The sequence below is a fragment of the Kogia breviceps genome, chromosome 13 (genome assembly GCF_026419965.1).
Source record: "Kogia breviceps isolate mKogBre1 chromosome 13, mKogBre1 haplotype 1, whole genome shotgun sequence".
NCBI classification, from domain to species: Eukaryota; Metazoa; Chordata; class Mammalia; order Artiodactyla; family Physeteridae; genus Kogia; species Kogia breviceps.
This window is the reverse complement of record NC_081322.1, coordinates 66636831-66649388: the sequence shown is the minus strand read 5'-3', so window position 1 is coordinate 66649388 and position 12558 is coordinate 66636831. Positions and strand designations below refer to the sequence as shown.

At 44.8% G+C, this 12558-nt stretch overlaps 1 protein-coding gene across 3 annotated transcripts in view; it reads right to left on the bottom strand.

Annotated features, from left to right (window-relative positions):
- ARFGEF3 (ARFGEF family member 3) overlaps positions 1-12558 on the bottom strand; it is a 184517-nt gene that overhangs the window by 56723 nt on the left and 115236 nt on the right. For all 3 annotated transcript variants that reach the window (XM_059083390.2, XM_067010901.1, XM_067010902.1), the window contains 2 exons: positions 4686-4852; positions 3457-3622 (listed from right to left, as the gene is read on the bottom strand). In XM_059083390.2, the coding sequence (XP_058939373.1) occupies positions 3457-3622; positions 4686-4852 (333 nt within the window). The remainder of the gene's footprint in view (positions 1-3456; positions 3623-4685; positions 4853-12558) is intronic.

Sequence of the window (12558 nt, the reverse complement as noted above, 5' to 3'; positions counted from 1 at the left end):
ACTCTCATCTACAGAATTAGTTCAATGAACCATTCCTTAACATGCTGGTAAGAAGAGACTGGCCTGGGTTGAGAGGGCTGGGCTTCAATTCAGCCTTGCCTCTGAATTAAGTAGTCTTGTAGCCTTGGGCCAGGTACGCCATTCTCTGGGCCCCAAATTCCTCAGTAAAAAGGAAGTAACCATTGGAGGAGTGACCATGGAGTAGAAACATACGCATCTGAATGCAACTAACAGGTAAATGCACCACACAGAGGGGAACATAAGCTTATTCCCTGACTTTAGAACTTCACCTTCACCCCAACAGGGTGAGACTTGGCATGGTGTTTGAAAATTATTTCATTATATCTTTGATTCTTACAGTAACTCCAGGAAGTCTAGAGACTTCTGGTAACACATCTCTTTGAAAGATGCTCAGAGAATGGCTTGTAAAAGTTCTCACCTCAGTGAGAAAAAAATCTGTAACTATGAGAGGTGATTGATGTTAACTAAACTTACTGTGATGGTCATTTTACAATACATGCATATATCAAATCATTATGTTGTACACCTGGGATTAATATGTCAATTACCTCTCAGTAAAACTGGGTGTGGGAGAGAAGGCAGGGAGAAATCTATATGACTCCTACAGTAGGAACAGAGCAGTTTCACTGAAATCGACTTAAGGTCAAACGGTCTGATGACATTTGCCAGAAATTACCATGTATCAAAGTTTTGTTTCCTATGTGCTAGGTAAAGGACTGACGAATTCAAGTAACACACAGCTTATCTAAGTGCTAAGATTCCACAATCTATAGAATACTTTAACATGACAGGAGGAATGGCCACAGGTAGTAGTAGTACAGTGTTGATGACCAGGTTACTGCTATGGCTTTTCCTTGCACATAATGAAAAGATTAGATGGACGTTTCCAAGCTCTAGGCTAATTGCTGCTCAAATTCACTTGTCACTTCACACCTGAAATTTGCTACAAAGAATCACAGAACATAATTCTGTCGAATTCTTATGAAAGGTCTCTGTTTTCCTATCATTAACCTAAAGTTAGATAACTTCCCTATGGATGAAGCAATTGAACTTACTGTTCCATTATAAAAGAGATGGCTGATTAACAGTGATGACCGATGAATATGGCTCCTGTGAATAGCCTGTTATTTGTTCAATTTTTTAAATTTATTTATTTATTTATGGCTGCATTGGGTCTTCATTGCTGCGCGTGGGCTTTCTCTAGTTGCGGCGAGCGGGACTTCTCATTGCAGTGGCTTCTCTTGCTGCGGAGCATGGGCTCTAGGGGCACGGGCTTCAGTAGTTGTGGCTCGTGGGCTCTAGAGCGCAGGCTCAGTAGTTGTGGCACACGGGCTTAGTTGCTCCGCGGCACGTGGGATCTTCCCAGACCAGGGCTCGAACCTGTGTCCCCTGCATTGGCAGGTGGATTCTTAACTACTGTGCCACCAGGGAAGTCCCTATTTGTTCATTTTTACATCTACTGTATGACTCCTTGTATTAAGATTCAGGGAAGAAATGCAGAGATTAATTTTAGCAGAAACTATGGTATTGAAATGAAAGCTGGCATGTTTAAGATCTTCATCTAAATTCCAAGGCACTTAGAAGCTCTGGACAGTACCTTTAATCTCCATCTGAAAGCCAGTTTGTGCAGAGAGATGGAAATCAAGCATTGCTTATAGGTAGACTGAATAAATGTCTCATAAATGTCTTCATAAATATGAATTCCTATTTTTCAAATCGATGTAAATATCACGACTCACAAAATACTAATTGGTCACTTGTCTGGTGATGATGGTCCGCAAGGATTGGGACCCAGTCTTGCTTCCCCCAATTCCATCCTAGTTCTGGAACCAACGCTCCAAGTGCCAGACAATGACCAAGATGCTGCCTGCTCTGGATAGACCTCACTGTATGTCTTGACTCCCTGCCTGATTTCTAAACGGAGCCTTCCTCCAAACTCCTCAGTTTTGATCTCCACCTGTCAGAAGTTCACTCTGCCACCTCTGTAAGAGTGGAAACCACAGGCAATATAACATATCCTTTGGGACAACAGAGTCTGCCTCCCAGCTGGACTGCCGCAGGCCAGCGCTGTTCCTGCCAGTGTGCCCTGTCTGGTGCAAAGCCGTGTTGAGCTGTGTGAGGACATACACACCACAGAGAGGGCAGGGAAGGTGTCCATGTAGGGCCATGCTCTACTTAAAGCATCAGTGGGAGCCATGAAAAGATCACCCAGATAGAAACCAGTCTGGGAACTCAGATCAAATTTATTCAGGCTCCTGATGACCAGTCCAAACTTTTGAGCACTCCCCGATCTTGACCTGACATTGTAGTTATGCTATGCAGAGCCATGAGTGGCTGCTTTTGCCAAAATGTTGCCTTATGACCACACCCCATACTTCCCTTTATGTTCTCATATGATATTTCCAATAGTTAAATAGGATTTTTTTTTTTTTTTTTTAAAGGATTTCTGGTGCTCTTTTTTTTTTTTTTTTTTTTAAATTATTTATTTATTTATTTTTGCTGTGTTGGGTCTTCGTTTCTTTGCGAGGGCTTTCTCTAGTTGTGGCATGCGGGGGCCACTCTTCATCGCGGTGCGCGGGCCTCTCACTATCGCGGCCTCTCTTGTTACGGAGCACAAGCTCCAGATGCGCAGGCTCAGTAATTGTGGCTCACGGGCTTAGTTGCTCCGTGGCATGTGGGATCTTCCCAGACCAGGGCTCGAACCCTTGTCCCCTGCATTAGCAGGCAGATTCTCAACCACTGCGCCACCAGGGAAGCCCAATAGGATTTTAAAAACTCAAGACACTAAAGAAAAGATGCTGGGCAAGCTATTTTACATTCTTTCTTTCTTTTTTTTTTTTTTTTGCCATGCTGCGTGGCTGGTGGGATCTTATTTCCCCGACCAGGGGCTGAACCCAGGCCCTGTGCAGTGGAAGTGCAGAGTCCTAACACCGGGCAATTCCCTTGCATTCTTTTCCACTCTGGTACAGCTGGGAAGGGAAGGGAGGACCTCTGATATGGACAAGAAATGGGGATGAAGCCAAGTTTAAAATCAATCATTTTACATTACTGGCAAATTCTCAGAAGCACTGAATGATACGGGGTATCTATGAGCATATGAGAGTTTCCAGGAATAATTCTGGGCTTTGAGCCCAGACAGTACTTCATATCCCCAGGAGAGGTCTACAGTTTTATCCCAACAGACATAGGTGCTAAATAATTCCTAATCTAATGGTGCACAGTGAGCCTGCAGAGTACCACGTGGAAAAAGGACAGAAAGTTCCTATGAGGTGAACTCATGACACTTTCCTGGAACTGTCATCAACTGCCAGGGAGGCTTTGTGGGTGCTGTTTCAAAGTCTGCTTGAAACACTACTGCTTCCCTGAAAGGGGCTTTGAAGCGTGGGCCCTCCCCACCCCACCGAGTGCCATGGAGCCGTGCAAGGAGCCACTGACCAGTCAGCATGGTGATGAGGGGAAGGCTGTTGTCCTCGGGGCTGCCCCAGTAACCGGCTTCTCCGAGCATGTTTCTGTCGAGAACCTGGAGGTAAAGTTCCTCGATCCAGGCCTGGGAGAAGACCATCAGCACCCCGCTGGTCTGGACCTGCTTCATGAACTCTTTCTGCAGAGAAGATCACACGAGAAGGTGACCAAATACGATCCCTTGCAAACAGGCTCTCATGTTCCTCTGCCGCCTCTTCACGTCCCGAATCACTGAGTCACCGCTTATGGGAAAAAACACAATCTTGGTCGATTGGGGGACAGAGGGTGGCGAGGGAAGCGGAAACTGCAATGGAAAAGTCCCAAACTTCATGAAGGTCCTTTCATTGATGTCATCCTTTTAAGAAACCCTGTAGAAGGGGTAGGGATACTACATTTTACGTTTTTGCTCTTTGACGTGTGGGAGGATTAGAAAATGCACAGAAATGTTTCACAGAGCACCCACTTCTTACTGTCCCATCAGCAGCAGAGGTGGCATGCCATCCCTGAAGGACACATGTGTCTCAAGAGATACTTGACTTACACTCATGAAGCCACCACTTACCCTCGGAAACATACAATTTGTCAATCATTTATCAGACAAACGATTGCTGATCCCTTGATGTCGCTCCATGGATTTAGGCTCTCGAACTGGTTCCAGGGTCCGCCATGGAGGGGTCTGCTCACGCCAGGGAGCCAGCCACGGAAGAATCCTCATCACCAGCATCACCTCACAGGAGGTGTTTTGTTATCGACATTAGTGAGCTTAGCTCTGGGTCCGAGTGGGTCTCAGTGAAGGGTTTTTGCAACAGCACACCTGCATTTTCTGCAAAGGGAACCATTCTCTGCGCATCTCCTGCTGTTACTTAACATGCTGATTACGTTTCTGAGTATGCCTTACACACGCGTGTTTAATGCCACTGGATGAAGTTACTGGGCCACTGGTAGGCTGCCCTTTCCAGGCACACGGGGTTCTTCACTCCTGGAGCTAGGTGGGTAGCTCTGCGGCTCACCGCGTGTGCAAATTGTACAACGGTTCCTGGGCATCGCGTCCGCCCACCCTCCACAGCCCCGCGGGCATCACCCATTCCAGATCAGGGCGAGATAGCACACATCGGCCATCCCTCTCGTGGCAGTGATGCTCGGGTGCCAGCCCAGGGGCCACCGCTGGTCCTCGGCATGGCGGGGCAGAGACGCACACTCACCATGGTGCCTGGCGCCAGGGCGGGCCGCTTCCGGTAGTAGTCGCCGTGGGAGAGCTTCAGGTTGAGCAGCAGGGCGCAGTGCGCGGCCGAGTACAGGCTGTCCGCGTTCATCAGCATCTGCAAGCCCAGGCTGCCGTTCCCGTCGAATCCCGGGGAGTGCATCATGCCTGCGGGAGGGAATCCAGAGACCTCAAACACCACGCCTGGCAAGTCCCGCTTAACGTCTGCCTTACCGCTTCCGGAGAGCCACGAACCAATCCCAGGGAAGGAGCACCTCGTGGGGCATTTCTGTAAAGCAACGACAGCCAGCAAGGAATAGCATTCGGGCAGAAACGTGCCCTAGACTGGTGGAGAAGAGCATGCACTCCGGAGTGAACCTACTTGGGAAAATCTTTTTTGTTACTCACCGGGTGCTTTGGTAAAATCACTTAAAGCCTTCTTTACCTAGGAATAGGCAGAATAATAGATTGCCTCTGTCTCCTGCTCAAACTCTCCAAATGACTTCGCATCACAGTATTAAAAAAACCCGACCCCGCCCCTCGCCTCCCCTCAGCCACCCCAACCTGTCTGTTGTTCCTTGACCTCACCAAGCCTGGACGTGCCTCAGAGTTTTTGTATTTTTGCCTCTCCGCGAATGGTCTCCCACGATCTCTGGATGACTAGCTGCCTCGATTCTTTTTTAAAATTAATTAATTTTATTTTTGGCTGTGTTGGGTCTTCATTGCTGTGCGTGGGCTTTCTCTAGTTGTGGAGAGAGGGGGCTACTCTTCATTGTGGTGCATGGGCTTCAGCAGTTGTGGCACACGGGCTCAGTAGTTGTGGCTTGTAGGCTCTAGAGCACAGGCTCAGTAGTTGTGGCGCTGCTCCGCGGCATGTGGGATCTTCCCAGACCAGGGCTCGAACCCAGGTCCCCTGCATTGGCAGGCGGATTCTTAACCACTGCACCACCAGGGAAGCCCTGCCCTGATTCTTTTAGGGCTCTGCTCAGGAGCAGACATTCCCCTTTAATTCCATCTAAAATAGCATCCCTCGTACCTACAACCATCCTCTGCAATATTCCCCCTCACCATGCATTTTTCTTCATTGCCTTAATGGCATTTATATATATATATATTTATATATATATTTGTTTACTGTCTGCCATTACTACTATTATGTAAGACCTACAAGAGAGTGGAACTTTGTTATTTGTTCACTAGAGAACCTCCGTGCCTAGAACAGTGCCTGGTACATAGTAGATCCTTTAAAAAATTACTTGCTGAATGAATAAGAATGAATGAAAAAATTTGCTATGGCAACCAGGTGCAATACACATTTAAGATGCTTAGGGCAGTAACTCATAAGTACAAACTTTTCTAAAAGTAATAATGTTCCTCAAAAAGCCTGACACGGAATTACCATATGACCCAGCAATTCTGCACTCTTAGGAGTGTACCCAGAAGAACTGAAAACCAGAATTTGAACAGATACTTGTATGCCAGTGTTCACTGCAACAACTAAAACAAATAATAGTGTAATAATAATAATTTTTAAAAACCTTTGAACTGGGCACTTTAAATGGGTGCATTGCATGGTATGTGAATTATATCTCAATAAAAGCTGTTACTCAATGAGGAAACAGTTTCAAAATATATATAAAAAAGTAATTGGTTTCCCCCCAGCTATTGTTTTGAAACATTCTTTCATATTTCACAGTATGGTTTTCACTTTGAAAGGCTCCTATGTTTTTCATAAATTAACTGTGAAAACAAAAACCAGTGATACCTCATGCTCTAAAGATGGCCTCATTCAGCCAGAGAAAGTTGATGCCTAGTTCAAACTTTCACAGACAGCTTGGGGGTGACAAAAATTACCCAAGCCTGCTTCTCCTCATCTGGTACTACGTCCGCCCCAGTCCTACACTTGTTCCTACAAACACTCTGAGGCTGGATTTGGGGATGTAGGTGAAACAGCCCATCCTGAATATGTGCATGCAAATGACACACACCTGTATACTCTTCAGAGCATGTCTAAAATTATCCTTTAATCAAAAATGTGCCTCGGGCTTCCCTGGTGGCGCAGTGGTTGAGAATCCGCCTGCCGATGCAGGAGACACGGGTTCGTGCCCTGGTCCGGGAAGATCCCACATGCCGTGGAGCAACTAAGCCCGTGAGCCATGGCCACTAGGCTTGCGCGTCCGGAGCCTGTGCTCTGCAACGGGAGAGGCCACAACAGTGAGAGGCCCGCATACCGCAAAAAAAAAAAAAAAAAAAAAAAAAAAAAAAAATGTGCCTCTTACATGAAGTGCAAAAATTCTCAAAAATTATCGGTCGAATAAGTGGGAAATACAAATGTCTAACTGGAATGGTTACTTATAGATCTGTGAACTTCTTAATGACTATGCTGGTAAGAAGATATGGATCAGAAGAAGCTTTCAAAGCTGAGAAAACTTTAAGACCTCTGCTCTATTTGAGAACAGTGTAAACATTTTTTGGTGGGAGAAAGTATGTCTATTATCCCAACGAAACCACCAAGGCAGGCAAAGATTAGGCATTCCCTTTGCCTTCTGTATAGAGTTCGGTGAGAACTTTGCAGCTGCCTTACGAGATTCTTTTACTGCAAGTACTTTGGAATCATGGGCTGAGGGGCATTTATAAAAGGAAGGTCGCGTTGAGAGTGGGTTTTTAAATGAAATCCTTGGTCAGGACACGGGCAGTGTGTCTTGGCCCTGATGGTCCATAGGAATACTCCACCCTCTTTAGGTCCTGGTGGGTTGGTTCCAGTTCTCTGGAGTAGATAAAGCACAAGAGCGGTCTCCTTCCATAGTACACAGAAAGCAGCACGCAGTGTTGCTGGGTATTTAACTACCCTGGATCACAGGTGAAAGGAATATTTGAGTCTATGAACCAGGGGAAAAAAAAAAAAAATCTGCAAGTGGCTTTGATCTTAGACACCAGTAATAATTTCTTTTAAAATTTTGAAACGAACTATTTACCTTAGAATATGTTTTGGAACCTGAGCACATGCTCAGATGCTGAAAGTGAAAAAAGCTAATGTGTCTGCTGACATGAAGACCCAAAATCATTAGCAGAGGTGTGACAAAGCCCTGGAAGTCACCGCTGGTGGCTATGCTGAGTTCTGAAATAATTTGTTACACGTGTTAGGGGCAATCTGTTGGTACCGGCGTATATCTCTGTGCAGATTAATTTCTTACTGGCAAATTTGACAATAAAACAAAAGAAGGTATAATCTATTAATTTAAGGAAGATAATTTTCTGATTTACCAGATATAGTTCACTGGTGGTATTAATACTGCAAATAACATGATCGGTGTAATTTATTAAATGCTTTCTATTTTCCAGAACCAATCTCTTCTCATACATTATTTCATTTGATATATAATATATATCAAGCTATCTATATATATTACTTAGATATATATCAGATGCCCCACTTTATTTTACCAGTGAGGAAAGTAACTTGAAAATGTTAAGTAATCTGCCCAAAGTTATACAGCTAGAAATTGGCAAAGGTCTTTTGGGCCCAAACTCCAGGCTTTTTGCACTCTGCCACACTGTACTTGCTTCTAATGTTGGGAAAAGATCCCAACCTATCATGTTCCTAACAGAGCCTCTATTTTCATTCATCCTTCTGACTGGTCTCATTGAAGTGTTATTGAATTTGGGGTGACAAATTGTAGTAACTACGACCTTTAACATATTCTGGCTATTTGAGTATTTTTCTACTTATCTGTAACTAAAGTTCATTCTCTCTCTCTAACTAAGATGTCCTTTATTGTTAGCAACAGGAGGATGGATCATTTGCTTGACAGGTTACCAGTGCAAGACTGGATACAAGATTAGCATAAAATGACCTTGAAAAGTACCTTTCATGTCTAAGATAATTTGATGTTTCTTTTTAAAGTAAACATTAAATACTTGATGTAAAACATTTAACAGTGCTGAAGAGTATAAACAATATGAACAATAGCCCTGCTTCTCCCAAGCCCCAATGAGGCCCCTCCCCAAAAGACTCACTTCCTTCTGTGTATTATGTGGAAATACAATCACAAATGAGATCCTATGACATACATTATACTGCAACTAGGTGTTTTCTAAACAATATACCTTAGACATCTCTTGATACTGGCACTTATAGATCTGCCTCATTCTTTTTTAATAACTGTGCATATACCACTGCATGATTGTACTGTGATTTATTTAATTAATGCTTTATTGGTAGACACTGATATTTTTTCAATTATGAAAAAGGATGAAATGATGAAATAACACTTCTGTAAGAATATCTGTGGGATATGTTCCTAAAAGCAGAATAAATACATATATTAAGTTTGATAGATGTAGCCAAAATTATCTTCCAAAGACAGGACGGGTCTGAGTCTCAGACCATCACAGAGCAATGGACGGCCTACCTGAGACTCGATGTAGGGGGAAGTTAATGAATCTTTCTTTCTTCACTAATCAGTTGAGTTTCCTACTCTATGCAAACAAACCTAATCCTAACTGGTAGAGGCGAGTTTTTCTACCTGTATTTTACCTTCTGTTTTCCACAAAGATACTGAGATAAATCTGCATTATCACCTTTCGGGGTGTTTAAACCATGGGGCCAAAACCTGAAGCTGGCAACAACATATTTGCCTGCTGGTTCGGTATTCACAAAGTCAGAGCTTCTTCCAGAGACTATGGTCCATTTCCGGAAGGTGATGGGAGGAGGAAGCAATGAGGAAGAGAAGGGAGATGCCCTGGCTGGGCAGGGGATGGAGGTCTGTGGCTCCCTGCTACCTGGCAGCACCTGGTAGGTTGGCAGGACCCCGGAGGAGGACACAGGATGTGCATGGGGGGCCCCAGCCTTGCCAGAACATTCCAGGCCCCACCCTGGCAGGGAGGTAGAAAACTCTGGGACCTCCCAGAAAGGCTGTGAAGTGGGACCACGGGGGCACACTGGTGATGTGAGAGGTGACGGGCCTCCCTATCCAGATCCCACATAAGCTCCCACTTCAAGTTTTACCCTGGCATGGGGACCTGAGGGCTAGCAAAGATCAAACATCTGGCCAGTTAGGCAGCCTGGAGGTCTGGAGGCAGATTTGTTTCAATTTAAATAAATAGATATTTCTTGCACAATTGAGATTCATAGTAGCTCTACCACCTTTTACGAAATTTGGTACTTCATAAATATCAGGCTGCTTGCAATAAGCCTCACACTTAGTCACAGTCAGTCTCAAGATCCTCACCAAACACCACCAGTCTAAGGAACAGCAATCCCAAAGCCACATGCCCGTGCCCCTCTGTCAATGGCTGGGGGAGGTTGGCTCTTGCTTTCTGGTCCCCAAGGAGCACCTTACACAGATGCCACTTTGTTCTATGCAGGATCAGACGCATTGCGGCGGCTATCACAGCTCACATCCAATACCATCTTTATAAAACCCATGTTTGGGGCTTCCCTGGTGGCGCAGTGGTTGAGAGTCCGCCTGCCGATGCAGGGGACGCGGGTTCGTGCCCCGGTCCGGGAAGATCCCACGTGTCGCGGAGCGGCTGGGCCCGTGAGCCATGGCCGCTGAGCCTGCGCGTCCGGAGCCTGTGCTCCGCAACGGGAGAGGCCACGACAGTGAGAGGCCCGAGTACCGGAAAAAAACAAACAAACAAACAAACAAACAAAAAAACCCATGTTTGTCTGAAGGTTTTCAAACCTCCCCACCAGAAGAAACTTTAATTGCTTTCGAAGAAAAAGCTCCCCTGAATCATGTGGAATTCAGGAGACTCATTTCAACTGTATGTTAGCTGTTGGAGGACAGGAGCCCCTGAGAATTACCAAGTGAGGTTGACCTCAGCCAGGAGGGCAGACCCTGCTAACAAGTCAGGAACAAGTGCTTCATGAGAGTTTTGGGGAAAATAAGGTTTGAAGCATTTGACACAGAAGTTAGTAATGAGTAAAATATCTGGGTTATGACTCCGGGAGACTCTTTCCCTTCTCCCCTTCTCCTGTTTTGGCTTTCATAACTTTCTCTTGGGTGAACAAAGGAAATCTGCCGTCCCCTTGTCTCACAGGTACAGATGTTTCTCTTTCACTCATCTTTCATCTTGGAGGTGACATGTGCAAGGGAGGGAGAGCTCTGCCTCAGGCCAGACGTGGACCCAGCATCCAGTCGCTTCGGCTGACCCACAGCGACAGTCAGTGTGAACCACTAAACCATAGTGGTAACTGACGAGAATCAGCTTATTGGCAGCAGGACCACAGAGTGACGGGTCTGTAATTCAGATACAGAGACCAACTCCTAACTGGTAAAAGCGCTGTGGAGGTCACCAGAATCAAAAAGACAAATGACTAACAATTTGGTTAGAGACAATCACTAAAAACTGCATTTGGAAACAACCGAAAGATTTTGAAGTCTCTTTTCAATGTATTGATTTCTACATGTAAAACTTAGTGTCACGGCATGTTGGGTCTGACAGGACATTTTACAGACCTCTAAAAGTTGAGCAGTTTGCAACATTCATGGGGCTGCATTCTGGTCACATAAAACATGCGCGAAAGCGCTGTTGTGCACGTGCTACAAATGAGTATTGATTTGAAAGACACAAAAACACAAATGTGAGGCTTTGCTTCAAATTTTGTAAAAAGACTTTGCTAGGATTATGTTTCCTAATTCTCATAGGAAATGAGGCAGGCCCTTTGGAAGTCATTCTTTACCACCGTGACAACTCATTTAATCTGGAATTACTAGGGGATGATGTTTGTAAACATGAATTTATCTGAGAGCTGAATCTTACATACTGCAACGCTGAAACTTCTGCAGCCGAGTTATTTTGTATGGATAATTTTAACTTTAAATAGAAGGGCCTAAATATAATTTTACCATTTCTTGATGACTCAAGGCCATCATTACTGCAACCAGGGGCAGTGCTGTGATCTGATACACAGCTGTTTTGGGGGATCACTAATGGATGCCAGACTCTGCCTCGGCACCAGGGACATCAAGCTAGTGAGAGCAGGCTGCCAAGCTCCTCCCGCAAGAATGCTTCCAGCTGGGAAGAGGCACAGGATCAGAGGCCCTACCAAACTCCTTCCAACTCAGGCTTTACCCTTGATTCTTTCAGCACAAGAACTATTCATAGCTTTAGGAACCAAAAAGCAAGTTCATCAATCTACAGTCAATAAATATTTATTGAGGATACATGCATATCTTGCACCCTTAGGACACAGCACAGTGAAGTTTCTCTATAAATGTTGACTGAAGAAGCATTTGTGTATGCGCACGTGTGTGTGTGAGAGAGATAGAGAGAAAGAGAGAGGGAGGGAAAGAGAGACAAAGAGACAGAGAGAGAAACAAAAAAAGACATACACAAAACACATACACTGGGAATATTCAATAAAAGAATGTAAAATCTAATGATGGTGGTATAAAAGATATTAGGGAAGGCTTCCCTGGTGGCGCAGTGGTTGAGAATCCGCCTGCCGATGCAGGGGATACGGGTTTGTGCCCCGGTCCGGGAAGATCCCACGTGCCGCGGAGCGGCTGGGCCCGTGAGCCATGGCCGCTGAGCCTGTGCGTCCGGAGCCTGTGCTCCGCAACGGGAGAGGCCACAACAGTGAGAGGCCCGCGTACCACAAAAAAAAAAAAAAAAAAAAAGATATTAGGGAGAAATACAATTTTTAAGAAGAGTATTTATACATTTTTCTAGTTTTTCAATGAAACATGATTTTTTGGTGTGTGCATATATTCCTTCACACAAATCAAATATCCAAGCTCTATATCTAATTCCAAAAAGAAAAATACTGAGAAAAATGTTGGGTAGCCTTAAAAATCGGTATTTTCATGCCTTAAAAAGAATCACAGTGCAGTTAGGAAAGTTGAGAAATTATATGCATCTCTTCT